The 21,719-nt window shown below is 46.1% G+C and overlaps 1 protein-coding gene across 2 annotated transcripts in view; it reads right to left on the reverse strand.

Annotated features, from left to right (window-relative positions):
• Nucleotides 1-21,719, reverse strand: part of ALDH1A3 (aldehyde dehydrogenase 1 family member A3) — a 205,120-nt gene that overhangs the window by 5,096 nt on the left and 178,305 nt on the right. For both annotated transcript variants that reach the window (XM_069625028.1, XM_069625027.1), the window contains one exon: nucleotides 15,183-15,257. In XM_069625028.1, coding sequence (XP_069481129.1) covers nucleotides 15,183-15,257 — 75 coding nt within the window. The remainder of the gene's footprint in view (nucleotides 1-15,182; nucleotides 15,258-21,719) is intronic.

The raw sequence follows: 21,719 nt of genomic DNA on the forward strand, positions 1-21,719 counted from the left end.
TCACAAATATTCACCTCGGAGGTCTCCAAACTATTATGTCTGAACAGAAATACTGAAATCTTTAAGACTTCTCCAATTTATCACTTAATCTCTTCTTTTGTGTTCTCTAGCGTCATCAATTAGATTCTTAGGTGAATGTTCTTCTTATTCCAAATCAAATGGACAACACGCTCTTATTATCTGATTATTTGGAATTTCTGGGTGATAATGTAACTGGTTTCAGTAAAGAATATTTCTCATTTCTTACTGCGATCTCCAGGGGACCTTCTTCTATTTGCATAAGGATATATTATGTTTGCCCTCTTGTGGACTTCTCTCATTTATGCTAATTAATGTGACATCTTGACTCTGTTTTTGAAAGTGGGTTCTCCTCTCAGCATTGTAGCTAATTCCTGTCACCTGTTGAAAATCTCTGCCTGGCAAACATAAAATGTCCAGCAGTCAAAGCGATTATGCACAGAAACATTTACATGTAGTCTCAGCAGTATAACCTGCCTGCGGGGGGTGCTCACAAGTGCAGCAAGTGCAGTTGGCTGCAGTTGTGTGCAGGGGAGCGAAGAGGGGGTGGGTGATTGAATGTAAGCAGTGCTAAGAGTGTGCTTTCAGTAATCCAGCAGTATTTTACTGTTTCGCTGGAAAAAGTCAGTACTGGTGTCCCCTGTATACAACCTGAGAAGTAAGGTCCACAATTCATTGCCGAAGAAAATAAGCCCCGAAAACAAGCCTGTGAATCTGACTGATGATTCACATTTTGACAGGCTTTCCATCAGCGACGCCCTGCCCGAGCTCCTGATGCTAAAACTCCAAATGAAGGAATGTGCTCTGCTAATTATGTTTCACACACAAAATCTAACAAGGCCTCCAAAGGGAGTGGCCGGAATAGAATTACTGCATATTCTTCTAAAAAGTGCACTAATGGAAATTTGGCACATGTTGTCTCATTAAACTAAACACAGTGCACAATTCCGGCTCCTTCGCAAAAATCTTTAGATTCTTCATTTATGCAGTTCTGCACAAGCTTGTGCATAGGAAATTATTCACAATGATTGAATCCAGATCATCTCGGTCCTCTCCCGCCAGATGCAAGTTAAGATGGAGGACTATATACACCAACTCCAGCATCTGCTGCGAGTAAGCACAATGCCTAAGAGACAAATTTGGCACATTCAACACCGTCCTATGGGGACATGCTTGCCTCGGCGCAAGCAGAGTACGTTCTTGGCTCATTCTCATTGGCAGCTCTCAACCTGGTCCTGCAATTCCTGGCCAAGCTTCATGATAAAATAAAGGGCAAGGTCAAATGCCACTCAAACATGTTAAGGTGGTTAAATATGAATATGATTGTCCGGGTAAAGGTACTCAATAAATCTCAATGAGTATCCACAAACAAGCCTATCGAGGAGGAGTTCCTAGGTTGGCGAAGAGGGTGACACATTTCCATGTTTGGTCATTCTAAACTCTGCTAATTCCATCCTAACCCGGAGACGACAACCGATTAAATGCAACACCAGCTAGACCGAATGCATCAATTGTTTCATCAAACAACCAAATGAATCATACCATAGTTTGGAAGTAGAAAATCAAAGTTAAGATCAACAACAAAAAGTTTAAATCTGCAACTAAGAACAAAAACAGTCCTCTCGAAAATGTTTATGCTTTCTTACATTGGCAGAGCATATCACCTTGCCGATTAGTAATAGCGAGAACTTAAACAAATTGAAAAGATCTCTTCTGTGGAACTTAATAAACTTCGAAATAGGTTATCTAGGCACCCTGATCTGATAAAAGTTCTTCCATAAGTCACTTACATGCAGAGTGCGCAGGAAACGGTAGTATCCTACACAAGCTCATACACAAACATATTTCTGACAAGCAAATTATCGAAGAGAAGTGAAAGCTTAGGATGGGCTTTCGATTACTATGTAAGATGATTTGATTAGATTTTTACACTTATAATGCGCATATCTCAAAAGAACCTGGCAGCAAACTGCAGCTAGGCGCAGATTTAAGTATAGTGTTGGTAAAAAAAAGAGCCAATTAATCAGAATACTACACAACCAGATGAGTTTTTAGATGCTTGCGAAATATGGTTAAGGAATTTAGTTGACGAAGATGTATTGGCAAAGAATTCCAGGATTGAGGAACTTAGACAGAAAAATGTCCGTCACTCCAGGTGGTAATTCTGGACGGGGAGAACCACCAACAAGCATTTGTCCATTGAACGCAGCGATCGAGGGGGTTTATATTTCATGATTTTCAATACTAAGTAGGTAGGAGCGAGATCATGAATACATTTAAAAACTAAGCCCAATAATTTAAACAGTATTCTCTCCTGAATTGGGAGCCTATGAAGGCTCCTCCGAAAACCTGATATTACATTTTTCCAAGATAATGAAATAATCAGTCATACCGCAGAGTTATGTGTCACCTGTAGCCGTTGAAGTTGGTATTTAGGTAGACCAATCAACAAGGCATTGCAGTCGTCCAATTTAGTGTTTATGAGAGAGCTCACCACCATAGGGCGGTCCTTCTCCAAGATGAGTGGAAGCAATGGTTTTAGGAGCTTCATCTGATCGTAACAGGATTTTATAATCTGATTTACCCGTAAATTGCCATTCATGTTCGATTGCCAGATAACACCAAGATTTTTTACTACCTGACTGTAATCGGCAATTTGTCCAAACAAGGTGGGACAGGGAAATTGGTGTAACTCATTACTCAGTTTTTTCTTAGGGCCAAAAACAATGATCTCCGTTTTGGATGGATTTAGTTGGAGCATGTTGTCCTTCATCCAGGTCTGAATTTTCTCGGCACATTTCACTATGCGATCAATTGCCTCGACTGGCCGGGTGAGTCTTACAGATGTTTGCGTATCATCCGCATATGAATGATAGTACCAATTAACCTGAGCAAAAATATTCAATAGTGGACATGTCTATAAGTGAAACAGTATTGGGGTCAGGGACGAGTCCTGCGGCACTCCACAGCTAACGGGCAGGGGTTCCGACAGATACGAGCCTGCCTTAACCTGTTGCACATGGCCGGTCAAAAATAGATCTAAAACATTGATTGGCTAGGTCCGACGTCTGTGCCATGGAAGAGAGTCTGGTTAAGAGAATCTCAAAATCCACTGTATCAAAGGCTGCCGACAAATCAAGCATGACCAGCATGCTGATGTCACCTTTGTCGGCAGTCTCTAAATTTCATCTCAAACAGTAAGGCAGTCTCAGTCCCATGGCCGGACCTGAATCCAGATTGATAACAGTCCAAGATGTGGTTTTCCTCCAAAAAGGATTGCTACTGAGAAGTAACTATCTTCTCCAAATATTTTGCAGCCCACAAAAGGCCTGCAATAGGCTGATAGTTGGCTAACACATTAAGGTCAAGGGACGACTTCTTTATCAAAGGAGTCAGAAAGGTGTTTTTTAGTTCAACTGGAACATAGCCCTGTGCCAGAGAGGTGTTCACTAAATACTGAATTAAGATTAAGACCAGTGTTAAATTGTAAGATATAAAGTAAAATAAATTGAAGCAACAATATAAAAACTGGGTGACATTGCATAAACGTGCAATAGCATTACATGGTAGTCAAGCAATGTTAGTAGCCTTGACATCCAAGTAATCTGTTCAATTCTGGAAATTAGTCAACACTAGTGTGAAACCTTATTCAACTGAATCTGCCAATCCCATTATAGAAGATACTTGGTATGTCTTTTATTTGGGGTTATACATCTGCAAATGCACTTAGCCATGTGATATTGACTGGAGGAAATGAAACATGTGGGAGTGAAAGTTTGTAGTCTCAGCCATAGAACAATTTATTGTGAGGTAAAAAATCTTGAGCGTCTCAGTCCCTGATGGGCTGGCTAATGTAACATTAAAGGCTAACCCGGCGATATGAGCAGAAATATATGTAGTGTTTAACAATGTTATTTGGCATAAATGTATGCCATGTTCATGCTCCACATCCTGTCAACTACCCATCTATAAAAAGTGTGCTAGACAGGATCTAGGAAACTATCATCCAATTGCACTGTTGTTATGCCTGAGCTAAAACATGGCGCTAATGCGCCGTGCATTCTGGGGGCACTCAGAGTTATAATGGATATTTATTCCATGCCTCAGTGAAAACTGCACTTGCTTTGCTAAAAAACATGCTTTCAATGTTATTCGTTGCTGAGCCTGGTATGCAGTCCTCAGTCAAGGACACTGTGCTGGGAAAGCTGCTGGGATCCACAGTTGCCGGCTGGCACCAGATATTAAAAAAGGGTTTTGTTATGTCCTGCTCAGGATGAGCTATGGAATTGTTTTCCGTGGTGCGTTAGAAGAGGGAAGCTTTGCTCCTTGGGGGTTACTGTCGTTGACCCGGCCGGCAACCAACAGTCACTCAGCAATGCGCAAGCGCTAATGCCAGAAGGTTTGAGAAATTGCCACCACTTTTTGAGGAGGGCATATATGCGGCGCTCTGGAAAGATCAGGTGGAAAAAACACAAAGACCTCAGTTGGAGGGGCGACGCCTTGTTCCGACCTGCCTGTGGGCTGTTGTGCTCTCTGCCTGGCTGTTACCGGGGTCTTCCAGCCGCTTCTGGCGAGATGAGGGATTCAGTTACGGCCATGGTGATGTATTTTCTCTTGAATTCTCTATCCTTTCTGTGATTTATTTCTGTTTTATCACTTGTTGCTTCTTAGCTATGAATAAATAGCCATATAAGTGCTCATTATTTTGCTAACTGCGTATCTGGTTGTGAGTCATTGCTCCATCTACCTGCGTTCAAAGTATTTGCTCTGCTCTGCAAATGTACTGGTGATAAATAACTGTCCGTGCACTCTTGGCGAGCAATGCATTTTGGCGCTGTGAACAGGGTATTTGTGATGAATTGTTTCCAAATATTAAAGAATCTGTTTGAACGCAGATAGGCTTTGCTTTCATTGCAAGCAAAAGTTTGTTTTCATTTGGCAGTGAGCGTTGGACTGTGTTAATCTGTTTTTTTGTGTGCGGGGCTGCGCGAGTGACTGCAGTGTGGAAAGAAAAAAAATTAAATAGGTTTTGCAAATTACTGTAATGACGAATAGTTTGTTCAGTGAAAAGGGTGTTCCCGCTGGCTGAGAATGCCCCGAGGTTATGATTCCAGGTTGGGCTAATTGTCTGTGCAGGTGGAATCAGAGAGGGAAAGTAAACAGAGGCGTAGACAGGGTAGGGCCTGAGCGTGCAAGATCCACCCAAAATCTGTAAATGCCCACTCTGCAGCGCTGTGTGGACATTGACAGATGTTAATGTCACTGAGATGGGCCCAACTACATTAGCTTCATGCCCCACTTGGTAGATAATCCTTGCTACCCTCTCGAATGTATACCAGATTGAGCCAAACTCTGGGGAACCGGTGGGGAAGGGAGGAGGTACAAGCGCTTGGAAAGGTCACCTGGAGATGCTAGGAGTCAGGGTAAGAAGAGGGCCGCTACAGAAGACAAACAGAAAGAAAAGAGGCTCAACAACACGAGACTATTATGCAGGCGAAGGAGTGCTGCCATTAGGGAAAGTTAGGTAGTAGCAGGCGCAGCCCAAGTGTAGCGATAGAAACCCTTCCCGTTGAAATCTCAGCCAACCAACCATCGATGAGTTGGGGATCTTGTAAACTGTGTGGGGTGGCCTCTACACTCATCTCTGTGTCAACAAAGTTTTGGGGAATGGCGGCAGGTAACCCGGGAAGGGGACCACAAAGAGACACTGAGGAAGGCATTGGAATTTGTGACAAGAAGTGTAGAACCTATCGACCCCCTAACTGTAAGTCCAGGTATTGCTTTTGTTTGCTTTACTTGCTTGAACGCAAGGGGAAGCCACCTGACATGTTCTGATTTGAGCTACCACCCTTTCTTGTATTGTTCATAACATCCCCCTTCTTAAACTGCAGCATTGGGCCATATTCTGAAGAAAGTGGGCAGTTCATAGAGATTCCCCCTGGTACAAAGAGCAGCCTGCACCATGGGGCATCTCATTGGAGATGGCAAATTCAGAAAGAAAATACCAAAAAGTGCCCTATGTGCAAAGGTGTGCAAATTATGGCGCAAATGAGGTGCAAATAAGTGGGCGTTTAATGGTGCATCTAACAGATGCCCACTTTGTTTATAGGCAAATGCTGACATAAGTATCACTTTGTGCCAAAAAATGTGTGCATCTCATCAGAGCCCCCCAAAAAAAGAGTGCCCCTTCCCAAAAAGCACAAGTAAAGTATTTTTGACATTTTGTTCAATGTTCATTCTCTTGTTTTGTCTTATGTGCATAGTAGGTGTGATAATAAGACCATTCATTTTACTTCAGCTTTGTTGTGAGTTTACTTTGTAAAGTGGATCACTTCCCATGGGAGTAAGTGCATAGCATTTAAATGTCTCAGGTGGTAGCTTGGCCATATCATTCAGGATTGATGTTGAACAATGTCTATGATTGTGTTTACGCAGAGTAGAAGTCTGCGTTGAATTCATATAATTGTGTGAACACTGGCAGAGAGATTGCTAGACAACCAGATGGAATGTTTTCTAGGTCCTAATGTCCTCTCACTCCTGCACAAGGGTTCTATGGGTGCAGGTGTGTGAGGGACACATGGATGCAATCAATGGTAATGCAAACACCCTGCACCGAGCTATGTCATAAACTTCCCTTCGTAATCCTGTCCTGGTACATGTATAATGAGGCATTCCTGTATATATACTGTCAGATGTAAGGATCATGTTGAACACCTTGGTTAGGACCAGTGACCGTGTGAGGATTATGACATCACCACCATGATGCCACTGGTGATCTGGAAGGAGCCCTTTGAATTAAATAAAGGTCTAACAGTGCGTTGAATAGTGGTGGCATGGCATGGAATGCCATGGGTGTTGCATGGGCTGTCTCTCACGGACTCACCATCTCCAGTATGATATGGGTTGGGAAGCGGTACCTCTGGGTGACCTCTTCATCAGCCAGTTAAAATATGCTGATCCTCCGATATATCATTCCCCTCCTCATCGGTTGGTGCAGCAGCAGGTCGCTTCTGGGTTGTTTTTTTGGGGGAAAGTGTACCTGTCTCTCTGTGCTGCGGTTTCATATTGTGTTGTTGGCTGTGATTGGGGTGCACCATGTGTTTCTTTGGTTAGATAGGCCCCCTGCACTCTTTTCTGGGCCACTCGCACTCTTTTCTAGGCCACTTGCACTCTTTTCTGGGCCACTTGCACTCTTTTCTAGGCCACTTGCACTCTTTTTTGGGCCACTTGCACTCTTTTCTGGGCCACTTGCTCCACGTTTAAATGGAACAAATTGTGAGGGGCAGTTTTGGGAGGAACTTCTGTGGTTTAGTTTTGTGGATCAGAATTTTGGTGCACCCGTGCACACTTTCTGTGGTCAAAACGTGATGCATCCCTGGGATGCCCGCTTGTGGGAATGTGTCCCATCTATTTATGGCGCATCTGAGACTTGCCCACTTTTTTATTCGTGAGAATCTGGCCCATTGTGTCCTTGCGTCTCCTTGATGCCCACTTGGCTTCGCAACAGGGCACATGCACCCCTGCATGGCTCTTAGGTGACCCTATATTTGCTGCATTGACATTAGGTCGTGCAAAGTTTCAGCTGTTTTTGGTGGGCACAGTCACCTCCATAGTTATCCGCATGAAGCTGGTCAGAGGGAAATTCTCTGCTCACTGTCACCATCGCCAACTTTCAGGCATGCCCACGCCAGCCTATCCCAGCTCAGCCAGCAGAGCAATACTGTACTGAACCGATCTTCATAAAAGCAATACTGACAGTGAGTGCAGTTAGGACAGCGATGCAAGTCTGTGTGCTTTGGGCACTGTGCAAGTGTGGTGGTGTTGCATGGGTGTTTGAGAGACCCTTTCCGTGCATGGGTACATGCCTGTCTGCAGCTTGCACTGAAATGAACACTGAATTTGCTGCACAATTTCAAAGTGCAGCAAATATATTAATTACTGCTGCTCTGTGGACAATAGGCAAAATGTTACTTACCGAGTAAATGTACATATTAAAGAAATGGGGCACAACACCTGAAAAGGGGGAACGTTAGGCAAAATATGTTAATTACTGTGGGATTGTGGTCACTGGGTAAAATATGCACACATTGTTTTCACTGCTCAAATGTGTAGATTTCTGCAACATTCCGAATCCTAAGTTACCGCCTCGGTTACCGCCGGACTCGTATTACCATTTCACCTCTGTGATTCCCGGAATTACCGGGGCATTACAACCCCGGTTTCCCGGGAATCACGGAGGCGGAATGGTGTTAATCCCCATTCCCATTGAGTCCTACGGGACTCAATGGGAATGGGGATCATGGAAACACCGGCAGCATCTCGTAATGCTGCCAGTGTTTCCTCGTCCGCCTGAAGGTGGGCGGTGTTAAACCCGCCAGGTCAAACCTGGTGGGAACATCACCTGCCGCCTGCAGGAGTCGGGATCAGGCGGTCCGGAAACAACGGTGACGGCGGGTTTACCGCCACCGTTATTTCCGGGCCGCCTGATTTGTAATGAGGCCCAATGTGTGCATTACGGTGGCACAGTGTATGTTAGTAATGCATAATGGCACGGGGCATTTATGTGCCTAACATTGGAGTGACTATGTGAATAGCAACGGGCTGCATACTCATAGCTGTTATATGCTGTTGCAAGAAAATGCATCAACAAGGAACATGTACACTGTTTTTTGGGGTCACTATAGGTTTAGCACTTATTTATCATGGGAAGGGGTTCTCAGAGATCAAAATAAAGATTTGATGAGCAGCAGCTAAAAGCAGCTCCTCGTCACCCCTAAGGTCAAGCTCCAAAGAGTGGGCGGCAGCAGCTTCCCCGCGAGGGCTAGCACACTGTGGAACGCCCTACCCATTCACCTCAGAGCCCAGGACTCCTTTTGGATCTTCTGCAAACAGCTAAAAAGCACACCTTTTTACACACTAACCGCACACGTGGTAAGGGCTGAAATGTAAAACTGCTATAACCGTAAATAACTGTAAAGGGCCGAAATGCATAACTGCTGTAACTGTACATAACTGTACATAACTGTAAATATGTAATCATCGAAAGATGAGTGTATATTGTGTAATCGTTGTAACAATTGTAACCTTCTCCATGTAAGCAAGCACACAGATGCCCTAGGGCTTGGTGTGCTATACAAGCAACACAAATAAATAAATAAATACCGTGTCACCCCGTTAGCAGAAGCTGCGGCTGTGAAACGAGGCGCTACAGCAGCGCATGCTGTGCTGCAAAACTTACTTCCACATGGTTTGCAAACTATAACTTTCTGTCCATATTATATATGCCCCATTATGCTTTGCATTCATTTCTGGTGCGCCCCGGTGGTCCTTCATGCACTCAGCCAAACACAGAGGGAATGATGCTGTCTTTTGCACCAGTTGGCTTGGGAAACGTCATTTGGCTCCCGGGGCCCATTGCTGTCCAGCTAACCAGTGTCTTCTAGGCTACAAGCAAGAGCTAAATCACTCCTAGTTGCCAGCAAGGTCAACCCCCCCACCCCTCAGTTCTGTAAGGAGTACTGTTACTAGCACCATTTATGGGTGGTGAATTTGATGTGTTACCAATTGCAAACTTTTGATTGGCAAGCTCGTGGCACCTTTAGAACGCTATCCACATGCCCTGGGTGCTGTACGTCAAATTACCAAATAAACCACCCTCACACCTCCATGTAAAATTGTTTTAAAGATATTTCCAGATTTGAGGAGTGGCACTACCGCAGTGTGCTTCAATACACCATTTGCCCCAAATCTTTCTAAAATGCCTCTGTGTGAGAACCTTTAACATTGTCTTTAAATGTAATCCAATCCTAACCAATGTTAATGGTGCAGGAATCTTTGAATTGGACCATTTACTGAAAATTCAATCAAATATACCTAACAGTGTACTAACCAAAAAGGTGTTGCAAAATGTTGTGATTCAAGATATGGGTCCCTTTTGTCCCAGTCCCACCTTGACAGTCCAAGATTCTAAGCCTTTGCAATAAGATGCAAGTGATTTGATCTCCAGGTTTGCAAGTCAATTGTGCGAATGAAGAGAACACTGAAACTGGATGACCTATAATGTGAGCATAGTAGCTTGTATTAACCGCAAAATGCAACCTTTGCTGGCGTCCTGCATCTGCAAAGAGAAGTTCCTGTCCTTTTCTGTCACTTCCTGTTCCAGCGATTGAACTCATGTCACTCTGCTCCAGATAACTCAGCCTTCTGCCTTCAAAATCTTGTTGTTAGCCTCCCTTTAAACATGGCCGCCCTCTAATTTCAGGCACTGGAGTGCCCGACCTCCCCTACCTCCTCCTCACTGATAGAGCCTTGCTTTCTCCATAAGGCCCAATCAGGTCAGGTGGCAGGCGAACGCCACCCTCACCCAAAGCCCACTCCTAAGGTCCCTGTCTGAGCCTGTCCAGGCCTGATTGGGCTCGGTTGGGCCCTCTATTGCCGCTCCACAAACAATGCTGCAGCCTCCTGTGCACGTCTTATTGCTGCTTGAACTTGGACCTCAGCACCCCAGGCCCCTCTTTCTGCGCAAACATGAGTGATGGCTGAACTATTGTATTACCTCCTCCAGCCATCTCCTTGAACGGTAACTGTGCCAATCCTATTCTGCCTTTCTCCCTTGACCTCCTCTTTTTGTCACAGCACTATCCTTTCCTCTCGCATCCCTGTGTGCAACACATTGTGACTTTGCTTTACATCTTCTATCCATTTTCTGCACTGCATTGTATTCCTTTTTTAAAAATAAATCAAATCTAGGTGGGTGTGCTTTACATCTTGCATCCATTTTGTTTACTGCATTGTGTTTTTACTTGACATCTTGCTTCCATTTTGTGCACTGCGTTGTGATTTTGCTTGACATACTGCATCCATTTTGTGCACTGCATTGTATTCCTTTTTAGAAAATCGAATCTAGGTGGGTGTGCTTTACATCTCGCATCCATTATGTGCACTGCATTGTGTTTTTTCTTGACTTCTTGCATCCATTTTGTGCACTGCATTGTGTTTTTTCTTGACTTCTTGCATCCATTTTGTGCACTGCATTGTGTTTTGGTTTGACATCTTCCATGTTTGTTGTGCACTGCATTGTATTCCCTTTTTTTAAATAATCAAATCCTGCACCCCTCCTTTTGCTCTGTATTGTATTGTGCCCTCCTTAACCACTAGGCCGCCTGTGACTAGGGGCAGGTCTGTGCAGTGCAGCCCCCCCCTTCTTCTACTTTCTCTTGTCTATCCTCCACCACTGCGATGGCACTCACCATCTCTCTAATCTTTTCTCACTGCTGCACTATCACCCATCTTCCCTCTCTCATGAAATCTGGATGATAAAAGCACAAAAAGGATATCATGGGTGCAAATCCTGGCCTTCCTATCGCAAACACCTATGTTAGTGCATCCTCGAGAGAGATTTTCACTGATATCCTCTTCTCTGTCCCTTCTCCAGACCTATGGACTTCTCGTCTCATCTCTACTCTCTCCCCTTTCGCATCTTCTCCCATTATTAGTGGCACCGATTGGAAAGTCCTCTTGCTGGGCTTCTTCTCCTCACGCTGCATCATTAATGTCTACCACACCGGCACTATTCTGGTTCAGGGTCCTCAGGCCAACCTCCTCCTCTTTGACCGGATCCTGCCGTCTCTCATTAACTTCCTTCCTTCTCCTGCCCCTTCGTCCCCCTCTGGACCCCTCTGACTGAAATACTGCACCCCTGTACTCCTCTTCAGAAAACCTTCAAAGGCAGAGACCGCCTCCATGTGGCGACTCTTAACACTCACTCAGCCATCAAACACTCTGCTGACATCTGCCTCCTTCTTGAAGACACTGACCTTGACATTCTTGCTCTTACTGAGACATGGTTCAATGCCAGCTCAGTCACCGCCTTTGACTCCCTCCTTCTTGACAGCTTTAAGATAGTTTCCGAGCCTCGACCTCACTGTTCTGGCATTGGGGTGGCCTTAATCTTCCCTGAGTGGTTTCCTTCTTCCATCTTACCCACTCAGCTCTACTCTTCCTTTGAGAGCCTGGCATGCAAGTTGGTTATCTCTCCCTCCTCCACCCTGACCATTGCCACCATTTACCAGCCTCCTGGCGCTACCTACCTGTTCCTCTCTGAATGGGCTGATTTCTGTTCCTCCTTACTTTCTACCTTCTCCAACCTGCTCCTCCTGGGTAACTAACATCCAACTGGACTCCCCTGGCTCAGCATAAGCATTCACTCTTTTCAATTACCTCTGCACCTCTTTATCCCTCTACATTCTCCCTTCTGGTCCAACCCACTCTGCTGGACACAATCTGGACTCCCTCATCCACTCCGACCTCCTTCTCTCTTCTCCCCCGGACACCCCTCTCTCATTTGATCAGACCACTCCCTTCTCTCCACCCACCTGAGTCCCTATGGCCCTGCCAACCTTGTTAATGAACATATGCCTGATGAAACGAGAGTCAGCTGCTGCCTTCACTTCCACCTTTATCCCCCCTTGCCCGCCCAACTCTGTCTCTACCGCCGTCACTGCTATCAACAACTTCCAGCTGTCCATCTCCAACACCTTTGACATTCTTTCCCCAGTCACAAGGATCTGCTTGAAACTTGCCTCTAAGTGCAACACCTGGTACGACTCAGAACTTGCAGCCATGAAACAAAAGTTGAGAGCTGCGAAACGGTAGAGGCAAACCTTAGGCGTACCCTCTGACAAACTGGCTTGCCGCCTGCTCCAAAGGCAATACAGACTCTATCCATGCCAAGAAAAGGGCCCACAATCAGACACGGAATCTGGCGCATCCAACAACATGGCTGATCTTTTCAAATTCTGCAGGGAACTAGCCAACCCTTCTGCAGTCTCCTCCTCCCCTATTGCTTCTCAGGACCTCTACTATGCACTTGCCACTCACTTCACCACCAAAACTCTGGACATCCTGAACGGCCTTGTTATGCAATCTCCCAACCCATCCCTTACCCCTTGCCTCCCTTGGCCAATCACCTTCCTCCTTCTCCTCCTTCGCCCTTGTCTCACCTGATGAAGTCACCAGAGTTATCAGCTCCATGAAGGTCTCTTCCAAACAGGTTTCCCCTTTCTCATCCAGAACAATCAAGGACACATTGGCTCTCTTGCCCCTGCACTCCCTGATCTCTGTAACCACTCCTTTGCTACTGGTTCTTTCCCCTCCTCCCTCAAGCACTCCTTTGTGCGCTGTCTCCCTTAAAAACTATCAGCAGACCATACCTGTCCAGCCAACTACCACCCTATCTCCATCACCCCCTTCCTGGGGAAACGGATGGAGAAGTTGGCCCTTTCCCAACTCAACTCTCACACTGAACTTGTTGGTGGTCTCCACGACCATCAATCTGGATAGCGAGCATCCAGAGGCACGGAAACTGCTCTTGTGAACACTCGTGAAGAACTGCTTGCATCCCTAGATTCCAACTCCCCAGCTGTCCTCATCCTTCTTGATCTCTCTTCCGCATTTGACACAGTCAACCACTCCATCCTCATACAAAGGCTCTACGACACCCTTGGTATCTCAGAGCGGGCACTGGACTGGGTGACCTCCTTCCTTACTGACCGCTCCTCTCAAGTCATCCTGGGCACTTTCTCCTCTCCTTCTTCCTTCTCCACTTGTGGTGTCCCCCAGGGCTCTATCCTCTCGCCTTGGCTCCTTAACATCTACCTTACTCAGCTGGCACGCCTCATCTCCTCCTTCTCCCCCAACTTCCAGTGTTATGCTGACGACACAGAGTTTTTCTTCAAACTTCCTGCTAACCTCTTGCGCCTTCCATCATCCCTAACTGCCTTTCTGCCATCCAGGCCTGGTGCACTTCTAATGATCTCTGCCTCAATGCCAGCAAGACTGAGATCCTTCCCATTGGGAACCCTGCTGCTGGCTTCTTCCCTTCATTCTGGCCTTCCTCCATGGGCTCTCCCCCTGCTCCTTCTTCTGAAGCCAGAAACCTTGGAGTCATCTTCGACTCCTCTCTCTCCTTCCTCCCTCACACTTAGGACATTGCCAAGTAGTCCTACCTTTAGCTCTTCCTTTCTCACCCTCCCCCAGAAGCTCAATGTTACCCGACCAATGGTTCTCTCTAGGGTTGACTATTGCAATAGCCTCCTCCTGAATCTATCTTCTTCCACTTTGCGACCCCGGCAGCTAATCCAGAATAGGGCAGTGAGACTTATCCTTGGCCTCAAGCCCCCAGACCGCATCTCTCCTGCCCTAAAAAGTCTTCACTGGCTCCCAATTGCTTCACAGATTAAATTCAAATTCCTCTGTATCATTCACAAGGCATCCTGAGTGCGGGACCACTCTATCTGCAACTTTCTCTTTCTAAATACCCCCCCTCTAAACCCCAGTGCTCCTCTGGCACCAACTCTTTGTGTGTAAAGTGTTTTGCTAACATAGGGCAGGAGATTGATTGCTTTCCTCAGCTGGCTCCCTTCTTTGTAACAGCCCCCCCCCTTTGTCTTGAGCAGGACTTTCTTAAATTCCAGAAGCTCCTCAAGACTTTCCTCATTACCTCCTCCTTTCCCCCTCTCTCCTCTGCTAATCTCACAGTTGCTTGTTTGGTGTTCAGGACACGTATGCATCCTTAGGGCTCTGCCCTCCCACACCGAATCACCCCCAGCTTCTGCCTATCCTCAGCACTTGCCTTGGCACACCCTCCATCCGGAAGGCTTGCACTTACCTTACATTGCACTTCACCTGCTGCTCCCCCATGAGCACACCAGCACCTATCCCATTCCCCCTCCCTTCTACACTTGCATATTCTGAACACTCACAAGGCATAGCAGGTTCGTCCTCCGCCCACCCACTGTATTTATTATTTGCTTATGCATTATAATTGTTTCACATCCACTTGTACCCTCCCTGTTGCCCTGTGGGCGCTTTGAAGCTGTATTTACTTCTTAAATAAGTGGCAAAAAAACAAGCAATAAATAAATAAATAGTACAAAAAAGGCTAGTGAGTAGATAGAAGTTTTTAAAAGTTGATTTGAAAGAGCTACATATTCTGTATGAGCGCCCCCCAAAGCCAAAAATCATACATTTTGACAGCAAAATTTGATTCCCAAAAATACGGAGCCCAATTTACATGGCACGTGCCTGATCTTGCTTTGCATGCATTGAGGGATAAAAATAAACATTTTAATTGCCAACGTGATTTTATGATACACAATACGTACAGTTCTCTTCCGTTTCCCGACATTTTAAACCCTCCAAACGGAGCCTGGGCATGAAGTGCATTGTAACAGTTGATCCTGGAAAAAGAGGAGTGATAGATTGAAGCACAGCGAGTACAGCGATACATTGAGGCACAGCAAGTACAGTGATACATTGAAGCACAGCGAGTACAGCAATACATTGAAGCACAGCAAGTACAGTGATACATTGAAGCACAGCAAGAACAACGATATATTGAAGCACAGCGAGCACAGCGGATGGATCCGGCTTTATTTAAGTGTGTCTCATTCTGTAATACAAGTCTGCAATATCACTTAGAACAATGGTCTTCAAGCTGCATGTCTGGCCCCGGTAGGGGTGCCCGAAGGATGTACAGGGGTGACGTGAGGCTCTTTACAAAGGGATTCCAGTGACAGCTATTAATAGAGTCTTTAAGTAGTTATAACCTTTGGGGGGCCCGGACACAATGGGCCTCATTAAGAGAATGGAGGCAGCCTCTTTCTAAATCGACCTGTCTCTACTCTCCGCCCTTTACAACTAATCCAGAACAGGACTGCAACACTTGTCCTTGGCCTCAAGCCCTGGAATCGTGTTTCTCCAACTCTGAAATCCCTTCATTGGCTCCCAGTGGATGCAAGGATTACATTCAAAACCCTCTGCATTGTCCACAAGGCTTTCTGAGTCCTGGGTTCAAAATATCTTCAACTATCCCTCTGTAAATACCTCTCCTCCCACCTCTCCTCTACCTCTAACTCTCCCAGGGTCAGTCGTTTTTCAAAGAAACAAGCTGGGGGTAGATATCTGTCTTCGGCTGGGGCCTCCCTCTGGAACAGCCTCCCTGCCACTCTAAAAGTTGAGGAGAACCATCTCTGGTTCTGTAAGCATCTTAAGAGCTTCCTCTTTGCTTCTGCCTTTGGCCCTTTTCTCCCCTGCTGATTTGTTTCTCTCTCGGCACTGTGCACCTGGCCACCCTCTGTCCTCCGGGCCCAGGTACCTGCTCACCCTGCCACCTTCCTGCACTCCCTCGGGGCCACCCCTTGCACTGGGGTCTGTATCTGTACCCATACAGCCCCCCCTTTTTCTTCCTGCACTTATCAGACTAACCCTGCCTGCTGCCTTAAACCTAGCACTTCCAAATTGCTGGCTGCACAACCTCTGTTCATTTATTTATTAATTATTATCTTTTTCTCCTCTGCTCGGCACTTTCCACTTCTCCCCCCTTCCATGCACTTTTCCCCTCCCCCTCTCCCATGCATTTGCACGTTCTCAATGTCACTGGGCCTAGTAAGATTGTTGTTTTGTTCTCCCCTGTTTCCCTCCCTTGCCTTGTCGCGCTCTGAAACACTTGTGTATGAGCGCAATAGAAATAAAATATCAATTCAATTCAATTCACATTGAGAATGTGTGTTCAAATGTCACTCCAATGTAACTTTAGCTGGACGTCACTGTGTTCACGTTTTGTGATTCACTTCAGAGTGAATTCCAGCAGGCTGCTAATGTATGTGTGTCCATTTTCTGTGTCTTATCTGCAACTTTCAGATTCCTGTCCAGGCTCTGTGGCGCACACATCATGACACTACTGTGTGATGCACAGTGCATGCTTTCTTCTGACCAGAGCCAATGGAACGAAGGAGCTGGATGAGCGATTCCCAGACAGGACAATTACATACATATTTCCATGTAAACACTGCTAATTTGCCACTTGACAATATATGCTAAATGCGCAGCTTATTCATGGGGAAAATTATTTATTTTAAAAGCCACTGTTTTCCTAGCTGCTGGATTACTAATTGCAGTTCTTCCATAGAAACACTGTATTGGGCATATATCGTATTGTTCAAATTCAAAGAGATTTGTGTAACTTGAGGAGAACCATCTTTGGTTCCGGAAGCACCTCAAGACCTTCCTCTTTGCTTCTGCCGTCACCCCCCTTCTCCCCTGCTGATCGGTCTCTCTCTCAGCACCGTGCACCTGGCCACCATTTGTCCTTCGGGTCCAGGTTACCTGCTCAGCTTGTCACCCTCCTGCACTGCCTCCGGGCCACCCCTGCACTGGGGCCTGTATCTGTACCCATACAGTTCCCCACCCACTTTTCTTCTGCACTTATTAGATATACCGGGCCTCATTCCGAGTACGGCGCTAACCAATGGTGCTATTAACGCCTTGGTTGACGCCGTACCCGGACCGGCAGCGCCTTGGTGGATGGCGGAATCACCGCCCCATTCCAAGGTTGGCGGGGCGGTAATTCCCCATTCACCAAGGCTCTTCCCCATTCCCAAATGAGCCCCCATAGGGCTCACTGGGAATGGGGAAGATGCAAATAACGGTGAGCGTTCATTACGGTCACCGTTATTGGCTTGGAGGCCCCTTTGCACCCTCGACTTTAACACCTGCTCAAAGCAGGCGTTAAGGGCGAAGGCGCAGAGGGAACTCGGAGTATGGCGGTAAGGGAATACCGCCACCGGTCTCGTTACCGGTGGCCGCTATCCCTTACCGCCATACTCGGAATGAGGCCCACCCTATCTGACTAATCTAGCACTTGCCACTTGCTGGCTGCACTTCCACTGTTCATCGCCTTTATTTATTTATTTATTTGACCTATTATTTAGTCTTTTCTGCACTTTCCACCTCCCCCCTTCTATGCACTTTCCCCCTTCTTCCCTTTTCCATGCACTTGCAAGTTCTTAATGTCACTGGGCCTAGTAAGATTGTTGTTTTTGTTTCTTCCTTAATCCCCTCCCTTATCCTGGTCACTCTCTGAAACACCTGCGTACGAGCGACATACAAATACAATATCATATCCTAACATAGACTAATCCCTTTTGCATAAAGAGCAGGTTTCTTTATCTGTAAAAGAGCCCATTAAACCCAGACCTTTTAAAATCTCTATCTATGATAGTTTCAGCCTAAGCAACCTGCCCCCTGGCCATTTGTCACACTCAAGAAAAATGGCAGCTTTCTGTTACGCTCACCTGGTATCCACAGGGACGCCACCCAGCAGGGTTACTCGCTGGTGTGCTTCACAGCTTTCCCCTGATGCGGTCTGGGGGGAAGGTTCTGCCTTGTGGTAGAATTAGGCGTGCTCGCCGTCCTGCCTTCTTTGCAGGGGCGCATTGTCTTTCATGGGCGAGTGCGGTCCAGTTACTTCACTGATGCCGGCCCGTTTGATATTGTTCAGGTAGGTCTTATTGCTGTTCTTTAGTTTTGTTGCTATCCTGCATGCCTTTCTTTGTTTAAAATGTCTCTTTTTTCTCCCTTAGGTATGCGGAGCGTCAGCGCGGCGAACTGGCTTGGTTGAGCCCTGCTGGTAAATGATGGCGCATTAAGAGCGCTATGATGCGGTAACTAAGCGCTATGCGCAGCGCTGCAATGTCTTGCCTTTGCTAACCTGTGTTTTCCTTCCTTGTAGGTCGCGGTGTTCTTCAGCGCGAGTGAAATGTCCGGAGTGGTGCCAGCCGAGAGGCGACTAGCCAGGTAAGCCTTTTGAGCAGTTCATAATTTGTAAATGTCTCTACAGCTTTCTTTAATGTTGCCTCTATCTTCCTCTTTCAGGTCGTTCTGTCCGAGAGGCGTGCAGATTCGAGGAAGCTGTTCTCGGTAGCTGCAATTGTTTAAAGATGAAGACTGCAGGTAAGATGCTGCTACTAATGATGTTCCCTTTGTCTCCTTGCAGGTTCTGCTTCTCTGAGGTTCAAGGGAATATCTGGACACGGTGAGCGTCACGTTGCAAGCTGCAAAGTAACACGAAGCATGTTCTGCAGTCAGGGTATGGTTTCTATAGACCAGGTAAAGTAGTACCAGGGAAAGTAGTTCCAGGACTGCCACACCCAAAACACTAGACCGCATAGCTTGATTCTTAGGGAACGAAGCTATGTGGATGCCTCCAAGTTGGCTGACAATACAATAAAGTAGTTCCCAAGCACATTGTTGTTCATGGTGTATGAGCCTGGCGCCACCTGGCCAATGGGTTTGCCAGAGGGGGTTTTGGGAGAGGGACGTTACAGCACTCCCCCCTAAGGTCCCTCCCATGGGTTCCTTCTATCTGGCCCAGGTTTGGTTGGGAAGTTCCGATGGAATTTCCTGATTAGACGTGGTGTGTGGATATTCTCACTGGGGTCCCAGGATCTATCTTGTGGTCCAAATCCTTTCCAATCGACAAGATAATATAGCTTGGTCCTAGAGTATTTAGAGTCCAAGATATCTTTGACTTCGAATTCTGGTTCTCCGTCAACAAGTATGGGCTTAGGTGGAGTCCCAATCCATGTGCCGGGTTGCATTGGTTTCAGGAGGGTCTCATGGAATACCGGGTGGATGTGTAGATTAGGTGGTAAATCTAGTTTCACGGCTGCTGGGTTGATAATTGCCTTAATGGTATAGGGTCCTAAGAACCTGGGTTGAAAGGTTCGAGTTCCCTTGATGGGTACGAATTTAGCGGCTAACCAAACTTTGTCTCCTACTTGATAATCAGGGGCCTTTTTCCGGTGTTGGTCGGCAAATCTCTTTTGTTTTTCTTTGGCATGAATAAGGTGTTTGTTTGCCCTTTTGAAAGCCTCAGTAATGGTTGTGTGTAGAGTCTTTACCGCTGGCATTTCCAAGCTTGCTGGAAGGTCTAGTTCAGAGGTATGTGGATGTCTGCCATGAAGGGTATAGAAGGGCGTTTGTCCAGTGCTTGAATGAAAATAATTGCTATATGCATATTCGGCTATCCATAGTAGGTCTTTCCAATTCCTTTGTTCGTGGTGCAGCATGCACTGTAAATATTGCTCGAGTGTCTGATTAGTTCTCTCGGTTTGGCCGTCCGTTTGGGGATGGTGACTGGGAGATAGCCGAACTTCGATCTGCGTCATTGCACAGCATTTTTCCCAGAAGTTTGAAACAAACTAGCTGCCTCGATCAGAGACCAGAACGAAAGGGAGGCTATGTAGCTTAACCACGCCCTCCAGGAACACTTTTGCTAAAGTGGCTGTGTCTGGGAGGCCTTTGAGAGGAATAAAATAGGCCATCTTCGAGAATAAGTCCAGAACTACAAGGATGGTGTTGAAACCTTGGCTTGGAGGTAGATCAGTGATGAAGTCAAGGGAAAGAGTGTGCCATGGAACTGGAGGAATGTCCAATGGTTGTAGGAGACCAGATGGTTTTTGTTTCTTTGATTTATTTTGTGCGCAGACACCACAGGACTGAATATACTGAAGGATGTTCTTACGCCAGGTAGGCCACCAAAAGTTCTCTTTCACCTTAGCTAGGGTTTTGGCGATCCCGGGATTCCCTTCGATCAGTGAATCGTGATAGTTTGAAATAATATGCTATTGTAATTCCTTCTTGGGTACATATAGGTGATCCCTAAAAAAGGGTAGGTGGTCCTTGATGGTAAATTGTTCTTCTTGAGTTTGCCATGCGAGGTAGGCATCAGGATTCATTGTCCGTTGGATTTCTTTTCGTAGGTCTGCTTGTGTTAAGGCTGTCGTGATACCCAAGAGTTTGTCTTCAGATATAATAGGTACTGGGTCTGGAGTTCTATATACTATTTCATCTATGCCCATGTGAGATAAGGCATCCGCCTTTCCGTTTCTGACTCCTGGTCGAAATGTGATTACATAATCATATTCGGGGAAGAAAAGGGCCCACCGTAATTGGCTCGAGGACTGGGCCTTGGCTGTTTTGAGATATTGCAGGTTTGGGTGGTCTGTGATGACTGTAATGGTGTGTCTGGCCCCCAGAAGGTAGTGCCTCCAGGCTTTAATGGTGGATTTGATAGCCAGGAATTCCTTGTCCGTGATGGCATAATTAATCTCTGGAGGTGAGAACTTTTTCGACCAGAAGGCCACAGGATGTAGCTAGCCGGTTTCCGGGTCTCTCTGTGAAAGGACAGCCCCCATGCGAGACTGGACGCATCAGTTTCAATGACATAAGGGAGGTCTGGACGAGGATGTTGCAGTATTGGAGCAGAGGTAAACCTTTGTTTAAGTTCCTGAAAGGCTTCTTCTGCTTCTTCGGTCCAATCAAACTTTTTATTGTTTTTTCGTAATAGTACTGTGATTGGGTGCACAACCATGAGAGAAGTCTGGGATGAACTGGCGGTAGACGTTTGCAAAGCCCAGCATGCTTTGTACCCCTTTCAAAGACGTCAGTGAATGCCATTTCAGAATGGCATCTACCTTGTGCACGTCTATTCTGATGCCTCCTGGAGTAAGGATAAAACCAAGAAATTCTACTTCAGTGACGTGAAAAAAGCATTTTTCAAGCTTTGCAAACAAGCAATGTTGACGGAGCTTGGTGAGGACTGAACGAACGTTCCTGACATGATCTTGTTCCGAGGCTGAGTATACTAAGATGATGTCTGTGTACACTAAGGCGCACACATCAATTAACTCCCTTAAAACGTCATTCATAAAATATTGGAATGCCGAAGGAGCGTTGCATAACCCGAAGGGAATGACTTGATATTCAAACAAGCCGTACTTAATACGGAAGGCGGTTTTCCATTCATCTCCTTTTCTGACTCGGACCAGGTGGTACGCTCCTCGAAGGTCCAATTTGGT

The sequence above is a fragment of the Ambystoma mexicanum genome, chromosome 11 (genome assembly GCF_040938575.1).
Source record: "Ambystoma mexicanum isolate Mex_15411 chromosome 11, UKY_AmexF1_1, whole genome shotgun sequence".
Taxonomy (NCBI): Eukaryota; Metazoa; Chordata; class Amphibia; order Caudata; family Ambystomatidae; genus Ambystoma; species Ambystoma mexicanum.